At 46.9% G+C, this 21,197-nt stretch overlaps 1 protein-coding gene across 1 annotated transcript in view; it reads left to right on the forward strand.

The window, feature by feature from the left end:
* Positions 1-7,715, forward strand: part of GATC (glutamyl-tRNA amidotransferase subunit C) — a 129,896-nt gene extending 122,181 nt beyond the window's left edge. Inside the window, exon 5 of the mRNA XM_069619766.1 lies at positions 7,220-7,715. Within this exon, the coding sequence (XP_069475867.1) occupies positions 7,220-7,284 (65 nt within the window). The 3' untranslated portion in view covers positions 7,285-7,715. The remainder of the gene's footprint in view (positions 1-7,219) is intronic.
* The last annotated feature ends 13,482 nt before the right edge of the window (positions 7,716-21,197 follow it).

Consider the following 21,197-nt stretch of genomic DNA (forward strand, 5'->3'; position numbering starts at 1 on the left):
GAAAATACCGTCCAGCCAGTAGTGACCCCTGCTACTTGACCACGCACCCCACTCCGGAGAGTTTGGTGGTGCAGGATGCCACGGCCCCAGCAAAGCAGGCATCGTACCCTACCATCCCTCCTGATAGGGACGACAAGCATTTTGATGGCTCACTGTTTTCTTCAGGGGGTATGGCTTTACAGGCAGCCAACTCCGTGTGTGCCTGGTCACGTTTCACACACTCTGTGGAACTGTATTTCATTGGCGGCTGAACATATTCCCGAAGGGGAGGAACGGGATGGTTTTCTTGCTATTGTACAGGATGGCAAGGATGCCATGTGTGAGTCAGTTCGGTCGGGTCTGGACATGGCAGATTGTGTCAGCTGGTCCATGGCGGCGAGCACCGTAATACGCAGGTTTGCGTGGTTGCGGAAGTCGGGGGTTTGCTCCTTATGTACAGGCCCGGCTCCTCAACATGCCTTTTGATGGTGAACATCCTTTTGGCAGCATGGCTGACGAGAGCCTTGAGAGGTTGCAGACCTCCAAAGCTGCAGCGAAGTCGTTGAGCGCTGCAGTTCACCAACCTGTGCCTTTTCGTCCTAGGGGACAGCAATGGAGGGGAGGTTCCTTTCGATATTACTCATCCTTTAGTAAATCGAGAGGAGCTGCAAGTCAAAGGGGCCACCGTAGAAGTGCCAGAGGTGGAAAACAGGGTGCTCGAGGTGCCAAGGCCACTCGGGCAGTTGCCTCTTTGCCCTCAGGCACTGCCGCAGCCGCTTCAGCTCCGTCATGGGGCCATGTCCCATGGTTCACCGGTTGGGGGAAGGCTGGCGCTGCATCTTGTAGAGTGGCGTGCCATTACTTCAGATGTGTGGGTTCTGGAGATCATAGCCCACGGCTACTGTCTTCCTTTCCGGCAGAGGCCTCACGATAATCCACCAGGGAATCTCTCTTTGAAGAGTCTGGATCCGGTCCTGGCGCAGGAAATTCAATCCCTGCTGGATAAGGGTGCCATAGAAATGGTGCCTGTAGCGGAGAGGAACAAGGGATGGTATTCCCCTTATTTTTTGATTTTGAAGAAACACGGGGGGATTGAGACCCATCATGGACTTGCACGGTTTGAACAAGCTCCTCAGGAAGGACAAGTTCAAGATGGTTACTCTTTCTCAAGTCCTCCAGGCCCTTCAACTTCAGGACTGGTTGGTGTCGCTCGACCTCAAGGACGCTTATTTTCATGTGCCGATCCATCCAAAGCACAAGAAGTACCTGAGGTTTGTGATTGGTGACTCGCACTTTCAGTTTCGGGTCCTGCCGTTCGGATTGACCTCCGCCCCGAGGGTCTTCACCAAGCTCATGGTGGTGGTGGCAGCGTATCTCAGGAAAGTGGGATTCATGTCTACCCCTACCTGGATGATTGGTTGATCAGGACGTGCTCTCCCGAGCAAGTCCTGGATCATCTGTCCGTCACCTGCCACTCCCTTCACAGGCTGGGCTTCTCCCTCAACTTAAAGAAGTCCCATTTGACGCCAACCCAGTAGCTCAGTACATCGGAGCAGTGTTCGACACATCCCTGGGGCAGTGTTTCCCTCCCCAGGTGAGGGCTCATCACATTCAGCAGATGGTGCACAAGTTTCAGCTTGCCCAGAGTCGCCCAGCGTTCGAGTTCTTGGGATTGCTCGGCCTCATGGCATCCTGCATTCTTCTGGTGCCAGAGGCCCGACTGCGGATGAGATCTTTACAGTGGGCCCTCACGATGCAGTGGTCGCAGTCCGCCGGCAGGATGTCGGACCACGCCCTCGGTCGACCAGGACCTTCTGTGGTGGGCTGTCGAAGGCAATCTGATGAAGGGGGCTCTGTTTTGGCTACCCTGGCTGGAGGTGACGATCCTGACGGACGCATCCCTCGCAGGATGTGGAGCTCATGCCAACGAGTTGACAGTCAGCGGTCGTTGGTCTCCGTCAGAGTCCAGACTCCATATCTATCTGTTGGAGCTGCGGGCCGTCAGGCTTGCCCTGAATGCCTTTCTGCCGACTGTGTGAGGAGAGAATATCCTGATTCTGACAGACAAAACAGTGGCCATGCACTACCTCAACAAAAAGGGGGGTGGGGCGCGCAGGGTCACTTCCTCTGTGCAGGGAGCTGATGCAGCTCGGGTTCTGGGCCATCCAGCAGGAAGTTTCGATCTCAGCAGTTCATCTGGCCGGAGACGAAAATGAGACGGTGAACCCTCTGAGCAGGCAGAGTGCAATCTCTCACAAGTGGAAGTTGGCTCAGGAGATTTTCCTGGAGATCTTCGCCCTTTGGGGGACCCCTCAGGTGGATTGCTTCACCTCCAGTGTCAACCTGAAGTGCAAAAGGTTTTGCTCGCGGGAATTTCCTCCAAAAGGAGCCCTAGGAGATGTGTTTGTGGTGGAGTGGTCCTTCCCACTGCTGTATGCGTTTCCTCCAGTCCCCGTCATCCCGCAAGTTCTGCAGAGGTTACGGAGGTTCGGTTCCCGAATGATCCTCATTGCTCCGGCTTGGGCTCGGAGGACGTGGTACCCGGACCTTCTCGACTTGTCTATCTGCCCTCCACGTCGTCTTCCCCAACGAGAGGACCTGCTCTCACGGGAGGGGGTGTCAGGTTCTCCGTCCAGAGGTCAGATCCCTCAACCTTCACGCTTGGCTTCTGAAAGGTTGAGTTATAAGGATTGGGACCTCCCTGAAGACGTGATGGAGGTGTTGCTTTCAGCCAGACGGCCAGCAACAAAGTCCCTGTACTGTTGCCGTTGGAGAAAGTTCTGCGACTGGTGCAGGGTTAAGAATGTGGCTCCTTTTTCATGTGACATTCCTGTGGTACTGTCCTTTTTGCTTTTGTTGGCCCACAGGACCCTGCAAGAGGGTACTGTTAAAGGTTACCTGGCGGCGCTGTCTATATTTAAGCGCTCGTCTGAGGAGTGTTAATTTAAAATTCCGTTAATTTCTCAGTTTCTCAAAGGACTTACTAATGTGTTTCCGCCGTCACCTTTCCAGGTGCCTGGTTGGGATTTGAACCTTGTTCTGAAATTCCTTATGGGTGCTCCGTTTGAGCCTTTACATTCTTGTCCTTTGAGGCTGTTAACCCTTAAAACTGTGTTTTTAGTTGCGGTCACTTCCGCTCGCAGAGTGACTGAGTTGCAGGCAAGCCACCCTTCACTGCGTTTCATAAGGACAGGGTTGTCCTTAAAGTTCGTCCTTTCTTTCTTCCAAAGGTGGTGTCGGAATTTCATTTAAGCCACAAGGTTGTTCTTCTGGCATTTTATCCTCCTCCACATCCTGGTAAGGAAGAGGAGACGCTCCATAGGTTGGATCCTAGGAGAGCTTTAAGTTTCTACATTTCTCGCATGTCCCGGGTCAAAGTGGACGATCAGCTCTTTATTGGTTACGCTGGAAGGCGTTTAGACAAAGTCTGCTTAGTAACAGCTTGTCCCAGATGGATTATATTGGCAATTTCCGAATGTTACCGCTTGGCGGGTAAGGACCCTCCGGTAGGCTTACGTCCTATTCTACTAGGGGTATGGCTACCTCTACTGCCCTGCAGAGGGGTGTTCATATTCGTAACATCTGTGAAGCAGCCACTTGGGCTTTGGTCCATACTTTTGTACAACACTACTCCCTAGATTCTATCCATGGGCAGGATCTGGTCTTTGGCAAGGCGGTCCTTTACTCTACAATTTGATTGGGCTTTCTAAATTTCTATATTCTAAAATTCTTTTTCCCTCTTCCATACGTTGGTACTGCTTTGGGAGTCTGTCATAGATATGGAATACATCGGAGGACCCAATCCCCTCGAAGAACAAGTTACTCTCTTACCTAGTAACGTTCTTTCGATGGGAGGGTCTGACGACGTATTCCATATCGCTCGCTCGCTCCCTGCCTGCCCCGCTACAGAATTTCTTATGCGATTGCAGCTTGCGTTTCTGCAAGGCTTTCTGTGGTCATACTGGCAGAAGATTGGTGCCACACGTTCTGGGAAAAAACTACAACTGAGGCTACGGGCGTTGTGCGTCCTACTTATAACATCCAGTGACGTCGGCTCGACGGAGGCCCTCGAGGCCAGACATTATCGACGCAGGACGCAGAAAGTTTTTCTGAAGCAGCACAGCTGTGGTGATTACTGTCATAGATATGGAATACGTCGTCGGACCATCCCATCGAAAGACCGTTATCAGGTAAGAGAGTAACTTGTTCTTCTGTTATAAGTCTGGCCTACAAATTGTTGCTGGAAATTCAAAGCACCCAGTCTTGTCAGGAAGGTATGGCATTGTGCCCCTCTCTGGGCTATTCATACCATCGTCTCTAGAGGAAAGGGAGAGGTGAAGCAAATGGATAACAGAGGTACAAATAAAACAAACATGGCTTGGGATGGTTAAAGGAAGAAGGGTAGTCTGATAGCTGGATGTAGGTCAATCCAGCCAGATCAGATAGTAGACCAGGACTGCAGAAAATGTATTTGAAGAGAAGGGAATAAAAATATATTATGTTAGGGTTATTTCAAAGAGATATTAGTAGTCTACCTGTATGATGAGCTCTAAATGTCCTGCTATACAGTTGATTTTTTTTATGATGTGGGGCCAATTTGGAAGGAAGTAGAATTTCTCTAGATCCTTACCAGAGATTGTCAGGGTACTGTGAGACAGGCATGGTATCAAGAGACACAGACTCGAAAGCAACAGTTTGAAAACCTTGATTATCAAACTTTGTAATTTAAGAGGATTTTTCCCTCAACGGGCGCTTCTAAGGGTCGTCGATGTCCATAGATCCAAACCCAAAGTTCATCTGTGTCGAAACCTATGCGTGCCCTCGCTCTTAGATCCAGTGTGATAGGGGATCTTCTTAAAGGAAAAATGTTGAATCAAAAGGAAATGTAAACCACAGCTGGTTTCAAGTAGCCTTACCCATAGGTGTAGTTCTGCCAATGCAAAGGAGTTCAATTTAGCAGGGTTGCCCATGTAACCTTCCTGGTAGGGCTCTTGCAGAAAGTCAATAGAGTTCACAATGTGTCTGGGTCTCTTGGGGTTTCCTCCCCCCAAGCTTTGATCCTTCCAGCTTCAAACACAAAGACACAGTTCCTGTTAGGCCTCTTGAGGTGCCCTTCCCCAAGTCTAAGCCTCTCTTCACAAAGTTCAAAAAAATCTTGACTGGACATTTTAGGGTTCCCTTCCCCAGGCCTAGGTGCCTCTCTACGCAGTTCAACAAACAAACCGAAAAGTTCCTCTTGTCAGACTGTACCTTTCATTGTACCGTTTTTCCATGGGGTTAGTATCAGAGACTTTTGAGAGTGCTGGGTTCTTTGCTCCTCCCAGGCGCAACCACTAACCCCTCTCCTTTTTCTCTGGCACCTCTTCTTCTGTGCCTCTTCCACTCTGTCCCTTTTCCTCTTTATGGTGCTTCCTGCACACCTTTTTCTATCGTGCACACCTGCACCTACTTTTCATTCATCTTGCACACTTCTTACTTTTCACCTTCCTGTGCCTCTTGTACACTTCTTTACTGTGTTCTCTTGCACCTTCATTTTCTCACTTACGTGCCTCTTGCACTTTCTGCGTTTACTTCAGATCGATTGCACCCTCTTTCTCACTTTTGGGTCGCTTCCACCCTTTCTTTGCTATCCAGCTTCCTCCTCTCTGTTTCTTTACTGTCTGTCTCAGTTTCAGGTCACTTGCACACACTCATTGCGTTTTCTGTGCCGCCAGTGCACTTGCTCTGTCTCTTTATTTCCATGCCTCTACCGCTCTTTTCTGTAACTCTGCTTTGCTTGTCTTGCCACTCTTCAGCTTTCACTTGCTCTACTTTAGCTTACTTCGCTGTTCCCTTTTCCTGCTTTCGCTCTCCGGGCTGTTCACCTTTCTCAACGCTCCTGCTCCAGCCACCTGCATGCTACTGAGTTTCTTTCTGGCTCACGAAACTCACCATTCGTAGCGCTGCGATGTCAAGCAGGTACAGGGGTTCTTGGGTCGAGGCCTTGGTCTCACCACCTGCCCCTCTGACACCACTGGGACAGACGCACGTCCCAGGGGAACAAGCAGTGGCCTGAATAAGGCTGGCTTCCTGGCTCCCTCACCACGCTGCAGCCCCTCTCTCACACCGGGCCAGTGTCTTGGCATCCCGCACTCCACTGGTCCACCTAGGCTCCTCATCCTGCAGCCTGTCTTCTGGGCCTTGGCTCCTCGGATCCAGTCAGCATCCCCAGCTCGCTCTCCAACTCTGGCAGAACTACCCTTTTTATATTGCAAGTGAAAGTCAATTGAAGTCAGGTATGCACAATTGGTGAAATGTGCCCGACTTTAATTAGTGGGACAATTCAAAGGTGTTAGATGCTAGACCCGTTTTAATCTCTGTTATGTCTATGGGTAATCTTCATTGCTCCCGATCATCGCCTCTTCCTTGTCCCAGTACTTCTTGGAATTGGGGAGGGGGCAACGGGACCAGACCAATGAGGGTTCTTCTAGGGTGAAGGGTAAGAAGGTGGTTTAAATTGGGAAGAGGGGGGAACACCCAGCTTGATTTAAAATTGGGGAGAAGGGGAACCCCAGCCAGTATGTGTTTTTTTTTTTTTTGGGTAAATATAACCGGGACATTTCCCTTTTCCCCATATTATCCTTCTTGATTTGCAATTTGGAATGGTTTGACAGATAGGTATAAGAAGTCCCTTGACCTGAGTAGGGGGATGGGTGTTGATCTAGCCAAACACATTTTGTTCCCTCTGGTGCCCGTACTTCCCCCCCCCCCCCCCCCCCCACACCTGTGTCATTCTATGATTGGACTTCTCTTGCTTATTTAAGAGAGATAGACCTGAATATCCTACAAAGGCCTCTGTGTGGTCTTCCTTGCCCCCTGTTGCCCTAATAGGATACCACATCTCGCCTGAGGGTCTCCCAATTTATTTTACCCCTGACTCCCCCGAGCCAGGTGATCCTCCCTCTCTTGTCCACCCCCCGGGTTGGGATCCAATGGTCCTCCCCTGGCCACCTGAATAGAGGAATTTCAGGGCTTACCTCAGAGAATACCCTCGAGTTTCTCACAGTACCCTTAGTTTGTCTAGAATGGATCCACTTACACTTCTGCAATCACGACCAGTTGTGTTATTCAAATGAGTATATAGCTGCTTTTTTTTTTTTTTTTTTTTTTTTGCAGTGGAAGAAACTGCTTCCAGTGGGCTTGGAAATCTATAATTTCGTTTTCAACTATTTCTGTATTGTCTTTTATGTTCTGTAAACAGGAAACATCCCTCTGACAAAACACGTGGAGCATGAGATATCACTGAAGGACTCAAGCTTCCAATGAGGATAGAAAACAGGCTCAGTTGAATTGAAGATGAAATCGCCAGCAGTGGAGAAAGCACTACTTTGTTTTTACATCTGATTGTGAATGTACAGAGAAATAAACTAAACAAGACCAATTCCTTAGTACAGCAATGGACGGAATATAATGTGGCAATGGCTGAGATTTAATTTCTCGATGCCAGTCCACAAACTCACTCATGTTTCAAATTACAGCCAAGAAGAAAATAAGTGACATGAAGAGGAATGCACTGTACTAGAAAGGAACAAGAGTTTGAGATTCATCAGTGAATTTATACATGCTAAGCATTCATCTAAAATTTCTCGGATGTGGCCCTGCTATTTTGATTCCCTCCCACTGTCTAATGTGACTTGTTCTGTGTTTTTTATTTTAGAATTCCCAAAATGATTAAAACCCCTGTATTTCTCCCATGATCTGGAACTGGCGTGCAGAGCTTTGTACTATTGTCTCCTTATGACATCTGTTTAATTTCTGTTCTGTTTGTTGATTTAAAATACTGCTTTTCTGTGTCCAGAATCAGTGATCAGCTGTGGTTGAGCAGTCTTCTGGGTTCCAGCCCACACCATCCCCATGATGACTTGTGATCCTTCAGGAAGGCTAGTGGTTCAACATTGCTTCCGTCTCCCCACTCCTATGGCACTCCAAGAGAATGGGGGAGTTAGCGATTCTGCTGCCCGACTTCCCACTCCACCGGGACTTGAAATGTCAGGCGGCGGAGTTAGTGTTTGCGGGTCGGCGGCAACCTCTGAATGAGGCTCATGGTCTACCTGAGACTACAGGTCAGGAACTCACAATAGCTATGACTAGATCTGGGAGGATGTGTGGTTGGCTATCACAGAATCCTAGCTGGATCCACATAATTTGCGTTTGTCTGGGAAGGAGGCAAAAAAAAGGATTGAATGTGTTGACCCTCCCTGATTGGGTGCCTTCAAATATTTCAATGGTACACCGTACCTGATAGGAAGCTGGATATACAGCCACCATCAAAGAGTGTTATAAAGATAGGGGTTTTTGCACCATACTTTTTATACGTTTCTTAGACTCAGCAGAAACTTTGTTGTGGCATCTCTTCTGAACCTACAACCGAGGAGGGAGTAAAGTTGGGCGCTGTGCAACTCAGACCTCTTCACGTGACCAAAAGGGGCCCATACTGGTTCTCCCCTCCCTTGAATTACCACCCAAATTGCTTACCTCCAGGACTCTCTTTTCCCCGAAAAGACCCTGCCTGAACCCTGCATGTCTCAAGTTATGGCAGGAGCACTGAATATCCAAAATGGAAGGGCTAGGATTTGTGACCAGCAACTGATGTCTACATCATCTTCTGTCACTCTTAAAGCCCTTTAGGTCACAGCTGCAGCACTTTGCCACTGAGATTGCTCTTCGAGATACCCAATAATTTGCATTGTACCCTAGAATCAGATTCGTCCTTCTGCACTCCAACAATGTCCTCCAGGGTTTTTGAGTTGTCCACCTTGGACGGGGTGGCTGCCGATATTTATGCTGCAAGTTTGTGCGGTCCCTTGCCAGTTTGCTTTATCCTGTACCCCAGGAGGCAGTGTGCTCGCCATTGACCCATAGGATAAAATTGGACGCAAGTTGTGATTTACTGTGTAAAGGAAATACAATACAGGACTGAGTCTTGGGTGAGATTAGTTTGGTGAATCTTTTATCGCATCACTACAAGGTAAACACATGTACAGACCGCACACAATTCCCAAGCAATCTTGGCACTGTTGGCCCTTCCCCATACCCAACAGTGTAGGTTTCCTGATGCAGACTAATGCAATGAAGAGAAGATTTTAAGACTTCATTAAGGAGGATTGCATTCCTTCCCATTAGTACAATGGACGTCTAGGAGGAAACGTGCAAGCCTGATTTTCCAAGATCACTCCTGCTGAGATATCAGCAGGGTAGTCGTAATTCAATTAAGACTCACATTTTCATATCATGCGTTTTGAAGCTGTTTCAGTTATTGCATAAATCCACTTGGGGCAGACTAAGCAAGGCCACACATATAGTTCCTGAAACTGCAGGCATTGTCATTTGTAATGGGTTATTTGTAACATGCTTAATACTCAGAGGTATCTAAGTGTGGCCCCTGGGATCGAACCTGTGTTGCTTTGAGTCGTCTTGCTTCCAAGATGAGCACGTTGCCCCCTGAGCTATCCTCCTGAGGAAGCTAGCATGTAAGTAAAATACTGCTTAAATATGCCAACTTTTTTCCTTCATTCCAACCGCAAGCATATAATCAAAAATGGAGGCTCACTAAATTACAGTAAGCCTGTTTACTCAATTAAGACTTTTCTCCCGCATATACTTTTCTTATTTTTCATTGAGATTCACCCACAATCATATTTCCGTCTACATTTTTTTTAGGCAATCATTTATATATAACAGTTTTTCCTCCACAGCAACACCCCCCCATCCCCCGACCCCCCTCTTTAAGGCCAATGGAAACTAGACTCATGCCTCCAAGTACTTTAGATTACCCACCCAAAAACACCACTGCCTTTCTCAAACATCTCTTTGGAACTTTTCATCAGTAGGAGTCAGTCTTTCATGAACTTTCAGGGTATTAACAGTCTTCTTTTCCAGGCATTTAAAAATGCATTTGATTAGTAGATTGATGCAATTAATTGCGAGAAGGATTACAAATATTAACAGAACCATGAATTATGGAGTCTTCTAATGAGCAAATTGAACTTATCAGCCAGGACCAAAGAGGCCACCCATTGTAGGTCAGCTCCTTGTGTAATATAGCTAAAGATGTTCTAATGTGAGAAACAGTATCAGTATGGTTGTCCTCATAATGTGGGATACTTCAAATCCCAAAAATGCCTCCTTTTTGAGGCCATTTGGTACAATTATACCATAGTGCATATAGCTACCTGCTCATGAGTAATCCATGAAGGGGAAATTGAGGTTTCATTTCCCACTCTATCCAGCAGCAGGAATAACTACAGGATCGTATCATGGTTTATCTTTAAGCCTATTCCAGGCATTATGCATCCCATGACATGAATACATGTTACCCAGCCATTTCTTAGAGAAGATGGCTCTTTGTAAGAGTGTCTGATGTAAAGCGCTTTGGATTGAAGCGCTATATATAAACAAATACATCGCATATAACTGCTTCCCAAACCATAGGTAACCAGCTATAGGCTGAAGTCCTGTGGAATGGGTACAGTGTAAGTTGCATAAACGGATTTAGCTAAAGAGAATCCTTTATCAAAAGGGAAAATGGCTTTGTTTATAATGGCAAATAACAAGGGGGGTCCTGGGAGACTCTCTGCCAGACATGAGTCCTGGTTACAAGAGCCTTAGACAGAGTTTTTAGCTCACTATCTTTCACAGAGAAGAAATATCCCAAACATATCAGTCTTTGTCCTGCCCGGGGCAGTCCAGCAACGAAATGATAGGCAATTCTCCTCTGATCAAGAGTACCAACAGCATCCCCAGACACGTGTTTGTCTGGTTGAACCTCATCAGTAGGGTGTAACTGTGCCTCTCTAAGAATAGTGAGCCAGGGGTCCACGTCTGGATTCCCCTAGGAACTTAGGGTGAGACCTAAAGTTACTTTTTTTGTTTATAATGGCACCAATGCTGGTGGATAGAAAATATGTGCACCTAAACAAAGAGCCATAATTTGTGTAACAGAGAAGGCCTACAGTGGGAGAAGACAATACATATTGCAGCAGGAGCAATTGGAGCCATTCTGCATGCAGGCATGTTCTACTTTCTATCTAAGAATGGGCTTTTGGGCCCTGTCTTCATGTACTCCAAATGTTGAATAAATGTCTGTATCCGTAAACATAGCAAATTCATTTTGACAAATCAGTTTGGATTCAGTTCACCTTTTATTAGTCGGGCAGCACCACGGCTGGTTTCATCCCTGGGTAGTGCAGTACCTCGAACCTTCCTCCACGACGAGAGCCTCTCTTCCTCTGCTGGATCCCCCGAACTGCAGGAACTACCAGGAACAATTGCCACCGCAGGAGCCACGTCTTCATTTTAAAGGTACATTGTTCCGCCAGGCCGCCCTTTCTGCGCGGTAGAGCTAAAGGTGTTTTAAATCCTTTAGCTACCTGTTGGGTTAGCCGCCCCTCTCTCTTAACATTCTTTCACCTTCTGCATCCACAGTTTCAAAATCGTTAAGACTTGACTGCAGCTACAAGAACATTTTTCTCCTGGGCCCTTGCCCTGTACCACTGACTCTGGCTAAATTTGTTAGAACTGCCTTCTCTAGATTGCTTCTCAACTAGAACTGTGTTGGTGCACCTACTTCTTATAACCACCCTTTCCTCCCCACTTTTAAACCTTGTGAAACGCCATTTTGCTCAGTTTTCATTGAAGTATTTTCTATACTGATGCACTGCCTTGCTTAAACTGGTGCACAAACTTATGGAAAGTGTTGCTAGGGTGTGTAAGAAGATATTTCTGTATAACTTAGGGTGCCATTTGTGTCTGGCATGACCATGGACAGACCGGTCAATGCCATTGCATCCTCAGCTGCCTACCACTCCAAACTAATCAACGCAGTTAGGCCGTGCCTGTCACGAGACTGCATCACCATTGCGAGGGCCATTATCGGATCTAGGCTTGACTACTGTAACATACTCTATGCCGGTGCATCCCAAAAGAACTTGTCAAAACTTCAAGTGGCTCAGAATAATGCCCTGAGGGCCGCAACTGGTACAGCTCGTAGGGATCACATCTCTGTGGTTAGAAGACAGGTTCACTGGCTGCCCGTCAAAGAAAGGATCCTTTTCAAAACACTGGCCATTGCACACAAATGCATCCATGGACTGGCACCTACCTACTTGGCTCAGAGGATCTTTAAAAAAAAAAAAAAACACCCTCTAGACCTTCCAGGTCTGCATACGCAAATCGCCTCATTGTTCCGCATACACAAAGAGTACGAGCCGGTGGCTCCAGTTTCCCTATCTTGGCTGCAACTCACTGGAACACCCTCCCTGCCCAACTCAGGGTGATCGAATCACACACAACCTTCTGTAAAGCCTTGAAGACTAAGCTTTTTGTTTGACTTGCCTCCCCCTATCGCTATCATCTGAAGACTGTACTGCACCTGACATGTAACCTACTGTAAACTTTGTAACTGTATTACATATTCTTCTCAGCGCCTCTATGCCCTTGGGTTGTAGCGCGCTATACAAATACTAAAATAAATAAAACCCATGCTTCTTGTTTGGATAATTTTGGATGTGCAGGACTATCCATGATAGAGCTTCGGCCAGCTCTTTACATACATTGTGTTATTGGTTCTTGATGTCTGTTATCGAGTTCTACTGTTCCACCAGATTGGGAATGATATGCACAGTGAAAATACTGTGAAATGTGTAAAGCTTTGCAGCAACACCTGCCCAGTGACATGCATACCTCTGTCACTATCGATAACTGCAGGAAGACCAAATGAAGGTATAGAATTGGGAATTGTAAAGCAGCTTTTTACCAACTGTGATAGTCGGCCCTTAAAAATGGGTAGGCCTCCACCCACCCGAAGAGCATGTCCACTACTACTAACCAGTATTAAAAATTAAGACATTTTGGCAGTTGCATGGAATAAATGTGAACGCTACGAAATGGACTTTCGACGCCGATGCTCAGAAAGTAGTTCTTTACAGCTTTACTCAAGTTATGGGACAAACAAATAGGACAGTCGCTGCAATAGCTCTGGTCTGGTCCACTTTAAGGAAATATGGTGTAAAGCAATCCCATTTGACCACAGCAATCGTGGCCCCTTTTACAGAATGTAACGACCTGGCGAGATACAGAGAAGTGCCATATAGTTTCAGGTGACTTGAAATTCCTCCTGGACCAATGTTCCTTCTAGAAGTAAACGTAACAAGTCAATCATAATACAACATATAAACTCATAGGACATTATTTGCCAAGAACAGGCACTTCAATGAGAGGCAGTATGGCTCCCATGTACAATATTGTATGCAGCCATTTGAAAATTATATCAACAAGTACTTAAAATACTGGGGACGTAACAGATGTGTTTGCAGTCTGGCATGGCCCACAAGAAATGCTGGAATGTGTTCTTGACAATCTAAATGCTATTGGCAAACATTCAGTTCACATCAAATATTGTTAAAGGATGTTTGAACCGTGCACTATCACCACCGGAGTGGTCCCCTGGCAGCCCTGAGAAGGGGGGGGGGGGGGTGGCGTGAGTTAGTAGGAACGAGCGGGAAAAGTGCAAGAGAGCACTGATGTTCCGTTGGCAGCCTCAGCCCAGTTAACAGTTCGCTGGGCTTGGGGTGCTTTTTGGTCTGTAGCAGTTGTGTGTGGTTAGTTTTGTTGTTGCGGTGTAGTGACATTTCTTGTGCTATAGAGTTGTGTTTGGTTAGAGTTTGAGAGGTGTATGCAGAGGGGTGAAATTGTTAGTGGGTTGGTTATTGGCATCGCTCTCTAGGAGTGATGTGCTAAATTCCCACGTTCTTTCTAGATATGGCGCGTGAATATCTGCATTTCTATCTAGATCCGGTACTGGCTAATATTCACAATCCATATATATATGACACCCACCAATATTCACAACTGTATCCAAATGTGGCACTAGCCAATCTTTGAAAATCCTGTCTATATGTGAAGCAAGCTAGTATTCACAATTCTATCTAAATCTGGCCTTGATAATATTCCCAATGCAGTCCAGACATGGCACTGGCTAACAATCGCTATTATATCTAGATGTGGCACTGGCCGACATTCACAATCCTATCTAGTTGTGACGCAGGCTATTGTTCACAATCTTATCTAAGTGTGGTACTTGCTATCATTCACAATTCTGGAGTGGCACATGCCATTCACAATTCTGGAGTGGCACATGCCATTCACAATTCTGGAGTGGCACATGCCAACATTCACAAATCATCTAAGTGTGGCACATGTCAACATTCACGACCTACCTAGATGGGACGCAGGCTAATGTTCACGATTCCATCCAAGTGTCGCACATGTTAATATTCAAAATTCTTTCTAAGTGTGGCACATGCTATCATTCACAATTCCATCTTAGTGCGGCATACACTGACATTCATAATCCCATCTAGATGCGACTCATGCTAATGTTCACAATTCCACCCAATGTGGTACTTATAAGTGTGGAACTTGCTAACATGGACAAATATGTCTAGATGCGACGCAAGGCAAAAATTACATTTTCTCGAATAGACGGGCTGATGGTCGCAATTCTAAGTAAGAGTGTTGTACGTGATGTTTGCCTGGCATTCTATGTTTTTGGTAGGTAAATGTAGAGTGGCAGGGCTTTCTGGAGTAGAGTGATTGCTTTACTCCCCACCCATGCCACACTTAATTGCTGTCGGTTGACCACTGGCTTCTCTGGCATCCCATTCTGACACCGGCAGACACTTTCTGGAGCTGCCAACACAGGAGCCGCCCTTTGCCTTGGGGCTCTTGGGCAGAGGGCTGCCCTGGGAGGGTGACATATGGCCAGTGATCTAGCCAAGGCCCAAAAAGGGTCCTTGCACTGTCCCACTCACCTGGGCGAAATTGGCTGTTCGTGGACGGTGTCGGAGACCAGGGCCTGCATGGAGAGTGCAGCTGGCCAATCAGGGGCGGGGGCTTGGGAGGCGGAATGTGGATTGGGAGCAGACATGGGGTTCTGGGGAAAGCTGCACTGCGTGCAGGCCTAGGGGGGCTCAAAGTTATAGAAACAAGGCCCAAGAAGGGTCCTTGCTCTGTCTCACTCACCTGGACTGCCTGGGTGTAATGGAGATCCTTGGGTATGCTTTTTTTGATGTGGATATTAAACCTGAATCATTGGGGCCTTCACGCTAACATTTTCCACAAGCTGACTTTTTACACAGGCTCGCTTTTCACCCACCTGTAAAAAAAAAAATCTAGCAGTCATTTATTTACATTTATACAGATCGTTAACAATGTTGAATGGAATTTGAGAAACAGGGAGAAATTTGTGAAAACTGGTAATACACAGGAAGAGCTAGATAAAGCCCAAACCTTTTAAGCAACCAAAACAAGAGAATGCCTTAATTCATGACTAATCTTCCCAGGTTCACAGAACTACAATATTAAGAGTGTTCACAAACAATGGGATATTTTGCAATGTGATACAGATCTCTCATCAAAACCCCCTGTATTTGCGTACAATGTATAGGTATTTAGTATACTAGTGTGTACTAATCCAAAGAAAGGATTCTAAATCCAACAGTAGAAGAGCAGACCCCAACCCTTGCCTGCATTGCATCAACCCAATCTCATGATCTGGCATGGTTAACTTCCTTCCTCTCCGACCGCCAATCCCAGGTGGAACTCAGAACCTTTTTACTCGACCATCACTTTCTCAGCCTGTGGCGTTCCCCAGGGATCTAACCTATCCCCCTGGTTCTTCAACATCTATATGGCTGCCCTGGCATGTGTGACTGCCACTTTCACCTCTAACTTCCAGTGCTATGCTGACGACAACTATATTTCAGGAAACCATCGGCCTCCTCCTCCCTGCTCATATCTGACACCTGACCTCTATCCAGTCTTGGTGTGCTGCAACTGACCTCTGCCTCAAAGCCACTAAGACAGATCGTTCGCATTGGGGCTCCCGCTTTAACTTTCGTTCTGGCCGGCCTCCCTTGACCCTGCGCCCACACCCACCTGCGAAGCAAGAAACCATGGGGTCATGTTTGACTCCACACTCTACCATCCCCTCTCACATTTCAGACATCTCTAACAGCTTCACCTCCTCAGAGGTAACTTCCCCCCAGAGGCTCACTGTCTCCAGAGCCCTGGTTTTCTCCAGGCTGGACCATTGCAACAGCCTCTTCCTCAACCTCCCTTTTTCTGCCCTGCGCCCTCTGCCAACTCATCCAGAACAGACCTGCAAGGCCTATTCTTGGCCTCAAGCCCTGTGACCGCATATTTACGGCTCTGAAATCCCTTCACTGGCTAGCAGTGACTGCAAGGATCAAATTCAAGACCCATTGCATATTTCACAAGGCTTTCTGTGGACTGGGACCTACCTACCACGCTGTCTATCTACTGTCCCTCACGAGCCCTCCGCTCATCTACCTCCAACCTTCTGATAATGAGCCGGTTCTGCAAGCAGATATTTGAAGGGAGATACTTATACTCAGCAGGTACCCCCCTCTGGGATAAACCTCCCTGCCGCCATCAGTCTTGAGCCAGATCTACCTAATTCTGGAAACTCAAGACTTTCCTCTTCTCCTCTCGCTCTACACTAACCCAGTTCAGTTTCTGCCCCTCCCTCCTTACAGCATGCTGACTGGATGCCAGGTGTACCTCAAGAGTCTCACTGGTTCCCGGCACCCCCACCAGTCCTTTCTCACACTTGCCTCAGGGCCCTAAACCCCACCCACACTCAATGCACTTGAGAAACTAATCTAAGAGAGTGGCTCTCAGTTGACCTGCCCCCCGCACCCTCCCCCCCCCCGTGACCTGTGCACTTGCGCGTTCCGTAGCCTGTCAGTTCTCCCTTGTCTTCACCTCTAAATTGCACTGTAGATCACCGTCAGGCCTATTTGACATCTACCAAACAATTTTTTATGCACTTACACTGCAGACGTGTCTCAGAAATGCATGGGCTCAGACGCTTTTTCTCCCCATGTTCCGACCCTCCTTGGGTGCTTTGAAACACTTGCCTGTGTGTAGGCGCTATATAAATAAACAATACCAAACCTACTAACAATAAGGAATTGTGGCATTACACAGTTCTACGTGTGAAAAGATTGTCTGCACTTCCTTGCACTTGCTGGCTGTTTTATTTGTCTTATTTATCTTAGTTATTCTGCTTTCCCCATGTACTGCACTTTCCCCTATCCCTTCCCCCCACGCACTTATCCTTCCACCCCTTCCCATGCACTTGTGCGATCTGAATGACATCTGGCCTAGTAGGATCGTTGTCTGTCCTCCCTCGGTCCCCCCCCCCCCGCCTTGTCGCGTCTTTAAACACCTAGGCGCCATAACACTTATAAACGCCATATCATTGCATTATAATGCAGCACCACTTGTGATTCCAGGAATGTTATTTATTGTAAAAGATGCCCAGCTGGTCTTCAAAAAATTGACTTTATGTGGTTATTTGTAAACCAGTGTGACAAAGCAAGAGAATGCATCCCTTCTCCCCAAAAGCCAACCCCTTAGGGACTAGGCAGGTTAGCCCGCTACGCAAAAAAACTCCTCAGGGGGAATCGAGCAAGCAGGATCTCACAGGAGGTGAAACCAGGAGTGATTGGAGACTATTAACGGCAGGATGCGAGGGCGCTGGTGCACAGGGAAGCACAGGGAAGCATCAAGGTCAAGTGTGAGAAAATACTAAAGATGAGGCGCAAATGACAGACGTCAATATTCTACAACAGAGGGTAAAACTGCTGGAAGAAAGGTTGCACACGCCGGAATATTAGAATCCAGTGGCCACCCGAGAGCATGGACGGGTCCGGCCTAACTAATTGCATAGAAAACCTGCTGCTACAACTGGGACCAGGGAACCTCACAGGGATTCACATTTGCTTCCTAGGCCCATCATAGCCAACATTTTAAGGATAAGAAGATCATCATGGCATTTTCCAGGACGGGGGGCACTACACAAAAAGCCTCAGCTAAACTGGCAATATATCCAGACTATACCTTTCAGGTACAAAAAAAGAAGACCCAAATTTATAGCCAAGAAGGAGAGAGAGGGAAACAGGGCTGAAATACATGCCAAGGTAAAGCAAAGTAACTAATGGCTGCAAATCGAGGCGAGGCAAATCTCACCTGCCCGCAAATAAAAGGACTAGGGAACATCAGTGAAACCAAACCCGAGATTACACATTACGGTTGCTGTATGGGAAAGTGACAAGAAGCAGGCAGACAAGACACATGTAGCTTGGTAGGAGGGACAGAGGAGAGCTCCTTATACCCCATACATTGTTTGGGTACGATACCAAGTACCGACCCATTGGGCACCGAATGCCTTGTCTGGTGACTAGGTAGGGAGGAAGCGGAGAAGTCTGAGCATGCACCACATGACTGGACAGTTCGTTGGGTAAGGGCTGGTTAAGTAAAGGGGTTGGGGGAGTTTAAGGGAAGGGGGAAAGCCTGATTGAGTATTCTGAAGTCCTAACACACATGAAGCCAATCTTCCGAACAGAAGTAGCATCCTGGAATAATCTGATAAGGCCATGCAAACATTTATACGATGGCCAGGAACTGTAAGGTAATGACCTGGAACACCTGCGGTCTTAACTATGGAAAGAGGCAGCGCAATTACATGCTTGCACAGGCAGAAAATAGGAATCGTCCCATTACAAGAGATGCACCTTAATAAAACCAGACAAGACAAAAAAGCCCAAAAGTGGTGAGGTGAGGTTTAGTGGTGGGATCCACATACTCTTACGCCATGGGGTCCTCATTTGGGTGGCCCCGACAATCCCTCTGAAGATCCTGCACACTAAAGACTGATGACAAAGGTAGAATGCTAATGATACAAAGTATGCTTGAAAACAGGGAAATTTATGGTGAACACATATGCACTGTTATGTTATTTTGCATTTACATAGCGCCTTATGTACCATTGGTATGATCTCAAGGCGCTGGTAGGTTGAATACCCTCGGAAACCGAAGTTCAAGTCAGTAGAGTCATAAGGTGTGTGTGAGCACCGGATATGTGTGCAGCGGTGTTGCATTCCTGTGATAGCTGCTTCTTAGCGGTAGGTGTGGGGGTTGGGAGATCAAGAGTAAGTGTTCATTCTGGCAGGTTGTTATCCAGACCGATTCTGGCTGCGTTAGGTCATGGAGAACACCTAGGCTGGAGAGTGTAACCAGCTGTGTTTTAGATAGGATGATAGGAAGTATGAGGCAGGTGATGGTATGAGAACAGCTATACCGAATGGTGTCATAGTATCGCTGTGTTCTAGTTGAGTGGTGGTGTAAAGGAGAGATTAAGCGTGGAGATGTGATATGGTGGTTTATATCTTGAGATCGAGCACACTCCAGTAGTTCCATGCACTTCAGCAGTTTCAAGCACTCCAGGCCGTTCCATGCACTCCCACCATTCTATGCACTCCTAAATCAATGAATCATGATGCCACAACATTTACAGTCCTATGCATGGTTGGGACCATAAAAGGGTGGGGACTTCAATTTAAGAGAAGGGCTCCACCTGCAATGGTGCTGAATGCCCTCCCACACTACTTCAACCTGGTTGACATATGGAGAAAGTGAGAGACTACTTTCACCACTCCACATAAAATACACACAAGACTAGACTACTTGTACACAGGGGAGGAACATTTGAGGGAATTTCAGGAGGCAGAATATAAAACAAGAGTATGGCCAGATCATGCCCTGCTAATGTTAATGGATATTTGTACCGCGCACTATCACCACCGGAGTGGTCCCCTGGCGCTCTGGCGGCTCTGAAAGAGGGAGGGGGGGGGGGGGGGTGAGTTAGTGGGAATAAGCTGGAAAAGTGCAAGAGAGCAGTGATGTGCTGATGGCAGCCTCAGCCCGGTGGGTCCGTCTGCTGGGCTTGGGGTGTTTTGCGGTCGGTGGTCGTTGTGTGCTGTTGTGCAAGTCTATGTGGGGTTTGTTTTGTTGTTGCAATGTAGTGAAGTTAGTGCGGATTGCTGCGTTTTAGGCTTGTGGTTGTGTTTGGTTAGAGTTTGAGAAGTGTATGCCGAGGGATGAAATGGTTAGTGGATTGGTTACTTGGCATTGCTGTCCTTGCCGTTATGTCTATGTCTGATGTTTGCTATCATTCACTATTCCATCGTTGCTATTCCTATCTAGATGCGACACAAGCTAACGTTAAGAATTCCATCTAAGTGTGGTACATGCTAATATTCATAATCCCGTCTAGATGTGACGCAAGCTAAAGTTAAGAATTCTATAAGAATACTAATAATTCTTAATAATAGTACTAAAGTGGGTGGTGGTAACAGCCCCAAGACCACAAATACCAACCTGGAGTCTCAGAAGTAAGTTAGTCCTACATACAGCGTTTAAAGAACATGTGAGAGCACATGACCAAGTTCTTCAAAATGAATGAAGGTAGTGTTAAGAGTTTGTACGATATGGGAAACAAAGTAGTGACCAGGTGAGAGATGATCGTCAAAGCAGGGGGGTGCGAACAGCCGCCACCTCAGAATTACACAAAACAGAACAAGAACTAGCAGAGGTAGTGCTGGTCGAGATCATTTGAGTGAAGAATTAAAATTGACACGAGTGCCTGGCCCCAATGGGACAGACTGGGCAAATTCAGCTAGGTGCAATATCTAGAAAAAATTAATGCTTAAGGGAATAAACCTAGCAAGCTGCTGGCTTGGTTATACAAGAGTGATAACAGCAAAACACCAATACACTCGATCGAAAATGCAGAGGGTAACATAAGCAATACTCAGGTAGAGGCGAACAAGGCGTTTTAGGACTACAGAGAACTGTACAAGGACTTCCATGCAGAAAGAAATTGGGAACAAGCGTTCAACCTCAACCTTACCACACCTAGATTTGATTTATACTAAACCTATGGCGAGAGTTCGAACAGGAGGCTTTTTTCCTGACAGTTACAACAAGGCACCAGACAAGGCTGCCCATCATCTGATTATCAACAGTATCGCAATGGAACCAATAGCAGCATTCTACAAAGAGGCAGGAATAGAACTAGATGAGGTGAGGCATATAGTGTCAATGTACGCACAGGCGACATGTTACTGTATTCAAAGGACCCCAAAGAGAACCTTTTGTCTGCAATTGCAATAAACAGGAATAAATCCGGTTTATTCCTGCTAGACAAACTAGCCGAGGGCAACAAGGCAGAGTTGCCGACGCCAACACTTCCGTGGAAGAAAAAAAACTCGATACCTAGGACTAAGACATCTACCATGACTCGAAACAAGCAC

Source organism: Ambystoma mexicanum, chromosome 10 (genome assembly GCF_040938575.1).
Source record: "Ambystoma mexicanum isolate Mex_15411 chromosome 10, UKY_AmexF1_1, whole genome shotgun sequence".
NCBI lineage: Eukaryota > Metazoa > Chordata > Amphibia > Caudata > Ambystomatidae > Ambystoma > Ambystoma mexicanum.